This window comes from Poromitra crassiceps (genome assembly GCF_964638095.1).
Source record: "Poromitra crassiceps genome assembly, chromosome: 4".
NCBI classification, from domain to species: Eukaryota; Metazoa; Chordata; class Actinopteri; order Beryciformes; family Melamphaidae; genus Poromitra; species Poromitra crassiceps.
In genome coordinates this window covers 21,672,218-21,682,217 of record NC_139626.1, presented here as the reverse complement: position 1 = coordinate 21,682,217, position 10,000 = coordinate 21,672,218, and the positions used below count along the sequence as shown (strand labels likewise).

The following is a 10,000-nucleotide window of genomic DNA, read 5'->3' as shown; positions in this document are numbered from 1 at the left end:
TGGACCCAAAACTGTGAGAAAAGGCACCAAACATCATCAGAAGATGCATCTTCACCTTCTGCCTAGAAAAGTTAAAAGATCATGTGTACGGACAGATGTAGTGTGTAATAGTGATGATGCTTTGGGGGCAATTACGCTAAAACACACACACACACACACACACACACACACACACACACACACAAACACACACACACACACACACACACACACACACACACACACACACACACACACACACACACACACACACACACACACACACACACACACACACACACACACACACACACACACACACACACCCTCTGTCTTTCTCCCTCTCTCAGCTTGCCCCTTTAGCCCCTTCTCTCAAATGCATTAGGTTGCCATGCCAACTAACACAGCTGAGAGTGTGGTAGGTGAGAGAACAGGAAACGATTGTCTTTTCCTTATTCACCTTATGTAGAAGAGACCATAGAGACAGTCTGGTTTTAGAGACTAACAGGAAGTGTAAACACAATCGGCAGTTCTGATTGTGTTTACACTTCCTGTGACTAATAAACCTTAACCTAGGTTGAAACTAGGTTTGACCAGGTGAGTCAGACTAGTTTGAGCAGGTCAAACACTTGTCACACTTGTAACATCTCATGGGAGAAACTGTATTTATCATATAAACTTCTACGAACCAAATTATATATCTACTATAGGAAAAAATACATTTCTACTTTAAGGTTGCACTGATCCATATCACAGGTTATATTATTTGTCCTGTGCGTGTTTACAAGATAATGTCGATGATCCCTGCATCATTGCACATAATCAGTATAACATTTTCCCAACAAGCGTAGGATGGAAGTTGTCGAGTGAACCTTGTCTGCCTGCTCAGGTCTTCTGCACAGCAGGAACAGGCTGCTCTAACGTCTGGCTTCCACTGGGTGGCATCAGTACCGCAGGAAACAGTGTGTCGGTGCCTTGTTATTGTCTGTGGAAATATGTGAATTATTTGAGATAGGCGGTATTGCAGAGTGTGTAACTGAAATGTGACATTTTTATTTGGACTTGCAACAAGTTACTGGCATGCAAATCCTCTTGCAATCAGATTCTGGTTAGGGACAGACTATGATTGTTTCATCATCAGGGTAAGAAAGGCAACTGAAATCGTGTGGCTGCCCTTATGATCGCACATACTTCCTCAAGTCACCATTTCTGAGGAAGCCTGAAGGTTTCAACAGACAAGCGGTTGCAACTTGCAACCCCTAACAGTTGACCCTATAGTTTCACCCATAACAGCCAGGCCGAATCTTGACTTTTGAGTCTTCCTTTGGAAAAAGTAATGTGAAGCACCTCAGAGAAGAGACTTGGGCAGGGAACAGATGGAGGACAGAGCGGCCACATCTATGGCCTCAGGTGGGCCTTGCATCAACCCGCCCACCTAAAGGAACAGTTCACCCAAAAATGAAAATACCCTCATCATCTACTCACCCTCATGCCAAATGAAACACAGGTGAAATGTGTTAGTCCATATAACATACAGGGAGGTTGCCATTTCTTTGCAGCTCTAAAAAAGTCGATTTAAAGTTCCAAAACAAAAACAGACAATCAACTGTGATAGAAAGACCATTATTTGTTGCAAATCAGATATGCTTCAGATTTGCACTAAATGATGGTGTATGGTCCCCACTTCAGTTGTTTTGGATAAGTTGTGTTGGCAACCTCCCTGTGTTATGGAGAACCTTCACCTGTGTCTCAACTGGCATGAGGCGGAGTAGATTTTGAAACAATTCAAATTTTTGGGGGACGTACGTTAGTTTAATCCAAGCGCAGTTATGATTGCTTCCTCAGCCTCCCTTGTGACCGATATATCAAATAACCAAATCAAAGATATGTGGAGGAAGAAGCAAAATCACTTCTGACACTTAACGAATATTAAACTGAATGTTATGATCCTGTTGGGCACTACTTAGAACGAGAGAGCACATAGATGACAAAACCACTCAGTCTGGGCTCAGTCTGCACATTGCTGAAATATTTTCCTAGTGGAGTCGATCACCACATCTATTTCAGAGTATTTGTCTGCCCCTGTCCCGACAGAGGCTCTCCACTCCGCTCGCACAAACACAGCATCTGAAAGTCTCACACACAGGCAAACCCGAACCCGGGCCAAAACGGGCCTACTTACCATACCTGCAACATTTTGGAGGTGCTTTTTCTATTTTAAAAATCGATTTAGTGGGTTAGAATTATGAAACAACCCAGCATACTCATACAAATTACAATCGAGCTGACATTGGGACATCCTGGTGGTTCAAGACGTTTGAATCCGCCCTATTGGACCCCATTTCTCCTGTCTCTCTCTCCACTGTGAAGCTGCAAAAAGTAGGCTACGTACTGGGGCGTCCGGGTAGCGTAGCGGTAGCTTCCCTGCCTACCAACACGAGGGTCGTAGGCTCGCGCCCCCGTGTTATCTCCAGATTCAGATTCATTTCAGATTCAGATTCATTTATTTAAAGAATGGGACTTTACACATTAATGAACAGTACAGCCGTACAGTAAATATGCCAGGTTGTAGCCCAAGGGCTAGTTTCCACCTGTAGTCCCATGGCAGGTTGATGTAATCATGAAAGCGAAAGAAAAATTAATAATACAACAAAGATTAAAAGTACAGAAAGTTAGTAAAACCAAAAATGATTAAAACACACAATTAATAGTACCAAAAAAAATTAATAGTATAAAAGGTTAGTGAAACCTAAAATAAATAAAATAAATAAAACATACAGAGCATGCTGCAAAACATGGCAAATGATCTGTTAAGTATGTTAATTGTGATCACATTGTTGGTTTGATCTGAGCCATATTTTCAACTGGCCTTTGAAGGTGGCGAGACTCGGGCATTCTCTAATCGAGGGAGGTAGATTATTCCAGAGTGCTTCCCATGAAGGATAGGGTCTTCTGACTAAAGGAAGTTTTTCTAAAGGGGACCTCACAGACCTTGTTCGTAATGGCCCGGGTGACACGGGTCGAGTTGGCGGTCGCACGATATTTGATAAAGTCAGCAAGAGGAGGCGGCGCCAGTCCATGTAAAACTTTGTATATTAGACAGGCAGAGGTGAAATTTCTAAAGTTCTCAAAACTTAGCATGCCATATTTACGTATGACATGGCAGTGGTGATGAGAAAAGGGTTTTTTATCTAGTATTTTCAGGGCTTTTTTATAAAGTAGTTCGGCTGATTTGAGGATGGTTACTCCTGTCAGCGACCAGCTAGTTATACAATAATTCAGATGCGAAAGGATCATTGAGTGTAAAAATAAAAACGCAGCGTCTGTGGACAGACAGCTCCTTATTTGTCTGAAATTATACAGGTGGAATTTAATTTTTTTGGAGATCATTTTAATGTGATTGCTGAACGTTAAATTGGAGTCCAGCATCACGCCTAAGTATTTAAACTCGTTAACTACTGATAATTCCTCTGACCCCAGGAAAACATTGGAGCGCGTCCAGTTTGGTCGGCGTCCATACAGGCATGATTGGCTGTGTCTGCGGGTGGGAAGCCGGATTGAGGGTATGTGTCCTGGTCGCTACACTAGTGCCTCCTCTGGTCGGTCGGGGCGCTTGGTTGGGGCGAAAGGGAACTGGTGGGAATAGCGTGATCCTCCCACGTGCTACGTCCTGCCAGTGAAGCTCCCCACTGTCAGGTGAAAAGAAGTGGCTGACTACTGTGCATGTGTCGGAGGAAGCATGGTGCTAGTCTACGGCTCTCCCCAGATTGGCAGAGGGTGGAGCAGCGACTGGGGCAGCAGGGGGAAATTGGCCAAGTACAATTGTGGAGAAAATGAGGGGGAAATCAGGAAAAAGTAGCTACGTAAACTACCACCTGGAATGAAACTGTAACACAGGCTTTTGCTTCAGCCAAATGGAAGAGGCCAGCATCACATATCATCAAAAAAAGTGCCAAACTCTTATCAGCGGACACACACCCAGCCAAATGACGTCCACACGCGCACACACGGGTTTATTCTTTCAAACATTTGGTTTTTATTTGATAATACTGAATATTTTGTCCTTGGCCTGGACTTACACAAAGCATCAAACACATGCACAGTCCTCTATTCACACAAGCTACCCATTGACCAATCTCTGCACGTCTCCAATCGATTAATCTCGCTCACTCTCACGTTAATCCAATGGATTAATCTGTCTCTCACGTTAATCCAGCGCAAGAGGACCTTCTCGCCTCGACACTACAGCTAGACATCATAGACAAAAGACAGAAGAAGAACACACACAAATCATGACAGGTAATAACACTGAAAAAATACAAAGGAATGGAGAAATGGAGTTTACTTTTAAATTATGCCTCCAATACTCCATCATGTCTTATTTTGTTAATGTAGCTTGAGGTGTATAAAACAGCACTGTAAACTTCAATTGAGTAACTTGCTTTCTAGAACAGCTATAAAGCTTTCATTAGTAATTGGAAGGAACAGGGAAAAGACGAGTCAAAGCGGTGCGCTAACATTAAGAACGTGTGAGGACCTGTTGCTCGTGAAAAGAACGGTCCGCGAGAATATAATATTGGCAAATCATGAAAATTGCTGTTTGCATTCACAATCAGAGTTTGACAGATAAATACAAAGACACTGAATAATGTCACACAAGCAATTTTTGTATCTCACACATAACTTCTGCAAAAAGATCCCTCATATCAGACCCTCTTAAACGCAACTGTTTCCCTTTTCTTTACCCCACTACTACTTAATCTCTGTAATGACAAAGATAGCAAGAAGAAGCTAGCAAAGTGTATTTTATGGGTTATTATGGATCACCGAAAGCACTCAAATAGGCAAAATCTGCACCTGAGGTGGATCTGTCGGTCTGGGGAACGATAATAAGCATCACATCTGAGTGTTCAGGCTCTGTCTTTACTGGAACTCATCCTCAAAAAGTGCAAATCTAGTTCTAATGCAATTAATAATCATTATCAAATAGCAACACAGGTATATGCATAGGTACTGTACAGCTACATAGTGGGGACAGGCGGGAGGGGGACTTGGCTGAAGGGAGGGAGAAGAGCGAGGACTTGGGACGTTTCAGGTTGGTCTGTGGAGACCCAGTGAGCAGGTTCAAATTTAGAAAGCTCATCTTCACCTTCACAGCATAGACTGGTCCAGTGAGACCTGCGACGGTCAAAGGCTGCTGCTCAGATCTAGCATTGTAGACTGAAAGTAAGGCTTCTCACCTAATGACACTGCAACACTTTGTGTTGTGTTCTCAGACAGGATGCAATGTGAATTCAATTTTTTTCAGAAAACAGTCATGTAAGAGAGTGTGTCTTGTGACTACCGTGCGTGTCCCATGTCAATGACGGCCTAACTGTTCCCAGCAGGGAAGACGTGAGAAGCAGTGTCGAATAATTCTTGACTTATTCAGAGAGAGGGAGACGATCATAAACAAGGCAACTTGGAATTTGGCTTTGGAATAAAATGGAGAATGAGGTAATAAAAGGTAATAAAAACACAATGTGTAACGAATGATCATCCGTAGCTCAGAAATCGATTGGTGTGGTCTGAGAGCAGAGCTAAGAGCTTTGCGGGGCAGGAAGTGCGCTATCTCTCTGAGTATTTATATCCTCCCGACGCCAGCCTCAGGAGGAAGTTACATCATCACATGACCAGCCTCAGGAGGAAGTTACATCATCACATGACCAGTCTATGTCTCACAATGCCTTTAAAAAAAACAGAGATGTGCTGTGTCTGGGAACAACCCCCAGGCCTGTCCTCTTCAGAGTCTAATGATCTGGAAGAACCAGGAAATGCTGAGCAATATGACTTAGGTTCAACCCCAATGGAAGGCTATGGGTTGAAAGAGCCACCACATTGCTAATTAACTGAAATGTTTATGGACAACAAACACAAAAAAGAGAGAGGCTAAAGATTGTTCTCAGACCAGCAACTCATTTCAGTCACATTTAGCTTTGCCTTTTAAATCAAAAATCGCTCTGCCTGTTCACACCGATGTTGCTATGCTAAATTTGAATGGAATCTTTTACATTTATTTTCATCAGGCTGTGCAGTGGGCAGTCGGGCGCGAGGAGCGACTAGGGGTCCTCCGCATCCAGGAACTCCTTCTTGGGCAGCGCGACACCACGGTACCAGGAGCACGAGTTGTCGGCCCTCTTGACGCAGGCGTAGTGGTTGGCCTGCCGTCCGTAGACCTGCTTCTCGATCATCAGGTCCGTCCACAGGCACTCCTCTGGAGCGGAGATCTCACAGGGCAGTGAGGGGCAGCGCACGATCTGCACACACACACACACACACGCATGCACACACAATATATCAGGGGTGCCCAATATGGAGGCTCATGTTGAGCTGGTCTTTTTTTTGTAGGGGGAGGAAGGGGGCTGTTGACAGGGAAGGTTGGTGAGAGAGACAGGGGGGATGACATGTGGCAAAGCACCACGTGTCGGATTCGAACCCGGAGCGGCCGCATGAAGGACTAAGCCTTTGTGGTACGCACTCTACCAGGTGAGCCACCAGGACGCCCCGAGCTGGTCATTTTAAAAGTAGCTCGCGAGGCAAGAAAGTGTGGGAACCCCTGTTCTATATGACCTACAATATCCTCTGTATTGCATTAGTCTGACTGCCTGGAAGCAGGCGGCAGGTCTAAGCTCTGCCATTGGTGCCGACCATTTCAGTCGGAACAGAAAGGGATTTCCCTTCCGCTCCCTGTGTGTTGCTCTCAAATGCCTCCTCTGCTGTAAAACAACAACAACAATGCTAGCTAGCAAGCTAGCTTGTTGCTACACGCTGAGAATGGCAAGTTTTGACGTGGTTTTAATGGCAAGATTTGGATTGTGCAATAAAGCAGGCCTGCTTGGTACTTTCGGTAGATGGTTGTGAAGGTAACAGAGCCTTTTCCCTGCTAGACCAGAGTGAGAGTAAGAGCAGCCAGACTCTCTCCTACATCTACTGATGTTGTCTAGTCTATGGGTGAGTTTGCTAGATAGAATAGTTAAAGTCAATAGTTAAATAGTTGAATGTTTCCCCACTCCTTCACTAGCTCAGAGCGACGTCTTGCTCCGATGTTTGTGGTTGTTCACCTGTTCTCCTCTAGTTGTGTCTGGTTTTTACTCCAGGAAAGTGAATAGCCATTTTATATTTTTTTCCTGGAGTACAAAAATACAAGCAGATATCATCCCCAGCACCGCCCCCCCCCCCTTCCCACCTCACCTTGCATTCACAGCCCATCTGGTAGCGCTGGGTGAGGCTCTTCTTCTGGGTGGGGCTCATGGAGTCCCAGGGCATGATGTAATCACACAGGGTCACATGCATGCGCCCACCGGCCTCCGACTTGCCTGTAAGAGGAGCCAGACGGACAGCGCTAAGACCTCGGCCATGACACACACGAGAGAAAGTTGGCCAGACTCTGAGAAGTCGCAGCTAAAGAGGTCACTCCTCCAGATAGGTCAAATATGGAGGAATACACCAAAACTCAGGAGCAGCGGATGCTTCAACGTCAATTATCTCACTGGATAAAAGGTCATTTATTCGGAAAACCTTTTCAGATTTTTCCTCCCACTTTCTTCCCAATTGACCTTTCCCAAGCCCCGCCCCTAGGTCAGAACCTATAGGACAGGGATACTCAACTTGCTTTGACCAGGCGCCACTTTTGCAAAATGACAGGAGGCCAGGGGCCAGTTAATAAACTAAGATGAATAATATTATTTTCTTCTGTAGTGGATTGTAGTCCCCCCTTTTTCACCATTTTATGTTCAGAAATCAGAATGTATTTATCATTTTCTGTTCCAAAAGATACAAAAACTTGGGTAGAGACATTTTTAGCCTATGCTATTGTGGTAGAAAATTGAAGTTCCATTCGCATTTCCTAATCAATAAGTTATAAATTATAATTGCATACACATAATTAATGCTATGAGTCATTAGTCATAAGACATCTCACAAATGCATATTTGCACTATGCAGAGACACATAACTAGCTTATCAAGCAGGAGATTTCTCCCCTTTGCTCTGGCCTTCAGAGGGCTCAGCATGACAATGGCCATGAGACAGGAACACTTGCTGATACAGACAGGAGCCCTGTTAGGCTCCAAGTCAAGTCATCACCCCTCCTCTCTCTGTTCCTCTCTGCCTTCCTTTGCAGTATAAAGCATATGTCAAACTGTCAGTCATCACTGAATATTTGGACTCTGTACATTGATCAGATGGTACATTGAGATTCAGTCACTCCTATAATGCAGTTTATAGGAGAATGTTATGGCTTTAAATATACTTTTATAAGACATCTTTCTGGCTCTTGGTTTCAATTCATTTGGTTTATATAAGCTGTTATAATTATCATATAGCGGATGAGGAGTGGTAAATTCCATTCTATAACAGCTATGAAATGCTCCTATAGAGTCTATAGGGTTAAACAAATGTTAATCTCAAAAACTATACATCGCATCACTTATATTTTGACATTGTGAGTGAGAGCAGAAGCAGCTGAAGGGTTTGATGTATATACTGTATGTATGTAGTGTTAAGGCCAGTTTATTCAATGATTCGCAACGAGACAACTGTTTTAGAATGTGCCACCGTGCCCCAATTTGATTCTTTAAATGTCGTAGCCTTTCAAAGTACATCAGAAACGGCCCATTCTGCTGCAACTCTACAGTGCTGCTTAATCCAGAACCATACTTCCGGGAACTATTGTGAGCTAAAATACTGGTTCATTGGACTGAATGGAGATGAGGCAACTATATATCTCTGTGTCTCTGGTCTATTCCCCCTGCTGCCCTGGTTGTTGCTCCACCCCCTCTGCCGATCTGGGGAGAGCTGTAGTCTAGCACATGCTTTCTTCAATACATGTGCAATCGCCAGCCGCTTCTTTTCACCTGACAGTGAGGAGTTTCACCGGCAGGACGGAGCGCGTGGGAGGATCACGCTATTCTCCCCTGTTCCCCTCCCCACAAATAGGCACCCTGACTGACCAGGGCAGCGACCAGGACTCATACCCCACCGGCTTCCCACCCGCAGACATGGCCAATTGCCTCTGTAGGAACGTCTGACCGAGCCGGAAGCCTATCTATTCTGAAAACGGATCAAATTGTCTGTTACTGTTCAGAGTGGCGCATGCAGGGAGCGACACAAACCTGCACCAGTGGCACCAGTCAAAACAAAGACATGTTCCAAGTTCAGCGCTCAGATCTGCTGAGGCTGCGTCCTCGCCACTTATCCATTATCTGTCTGTGGAGCAAACCTGGACATGTCAGGGCCTCATCTCCTCCCAGACGAGGCTGACTCACAGCAAGCTGTAACCAGTGTTGGGGGTAGTAACTCACTACATAAGTTATAAGTAACATATTACATGTAATATTTATATTACTTTTAGCAGTAACTCAGTAATATAACTTATTACCAATATGATTTCAATAATATTATACCAGTTACTCTGTCAAGTAACACACAAGTTACAAATTGAGTAAAAAAAAAAATTAAACCACATATTTAAATAAAGATACAATCAATCAAATTGTGTGTTTTTATGCAAATAACCACTATAGACGACAATAACAAAGAAAAAGGACAACATTTAGAATTGTGGACGACCGTCCAAAATTTCAAAGAATTTCAACCGTCTTGAAGTCAGTGTAAACTTTACACTGACTCCAAGACGGTTGAAATTCTATTTCGGGATGGCTCTGGGGAGGCGATGTCATTCTGCAGTTATTTTGGTGAAAGTAATGCAAAAGTAGTATAAGAATAAGTAATGAGTTACTCTACACAGACAGTAATATTGTAAAGTAACTTATTACTTTCAAATGAAAGTAACTAGTAAGATGTACTACGTATTACATTTTGAAAGTAACTTGACTCTGGCTGTAACGCTTCCAAACTGTTAGCCTACCTAAGTACAGCACAGAGGGTGAGTCAGATTAAAACTTCCCCATAACAGCAGAAAATAGACCCCCCCCCCCCCCGCCCACCCCCCCACCAGTCTTCAACAAAACCTTGAGTCTTA

The 10,000-nt window shown here is 43.9% G+C and overlaps 2 protein-coding genes across 3 annotated transcripts in view; one reads left to right on the top strand and one right to left on the bottom strand.

Annotated features, from left to right (window-relative positions):
• grin2cb (glutamate receptor, ionotropic, N-methyl D-aspartate 2Cb) overlaps window positions 1-10,000 on the top strand; it is a gene marked incomplete at both ends in the record, with an annotated part of 353,829 nt that overhangs the window by 10,468 nt on the left and 333,361 nt on the right. The gene's annotated exons all lie outside the window — the stretch shown is intronic.
• The window catches only part of timp2a (TIMP metallopeptidase inhibitor 2a), a 19,358-nt gene continuing 13,355 nt past the window's right edge, over window positions 3,998-10,000 (bottom strand). Inside the window, exons 4-6 of one of the 2 annotated variants that reach the window (XR_014552613.1) lie at window positions 7,210-7,334; window positions 5,657-6,275; window positions 3,998-5,623 (exon numbers count right to left, since the gene is read on the bottom strand). Coding sequence is in view for 1 of the 2 variants with exons in the window: in XM_083634887.1 (XP_083491013.1) it covers window positions 6,078-6,275; window positions 7,210-7,334 (323 nt within the window). In the remaining variant the exon portion in view is untranslated. Of the gene's footprint in view, window positions 6,276-7,209; window positions 7,335-10,000 lie in introns of both variants that reach the window. The other variant, XM_083634887.1, reaches the window with a different exon arrangement.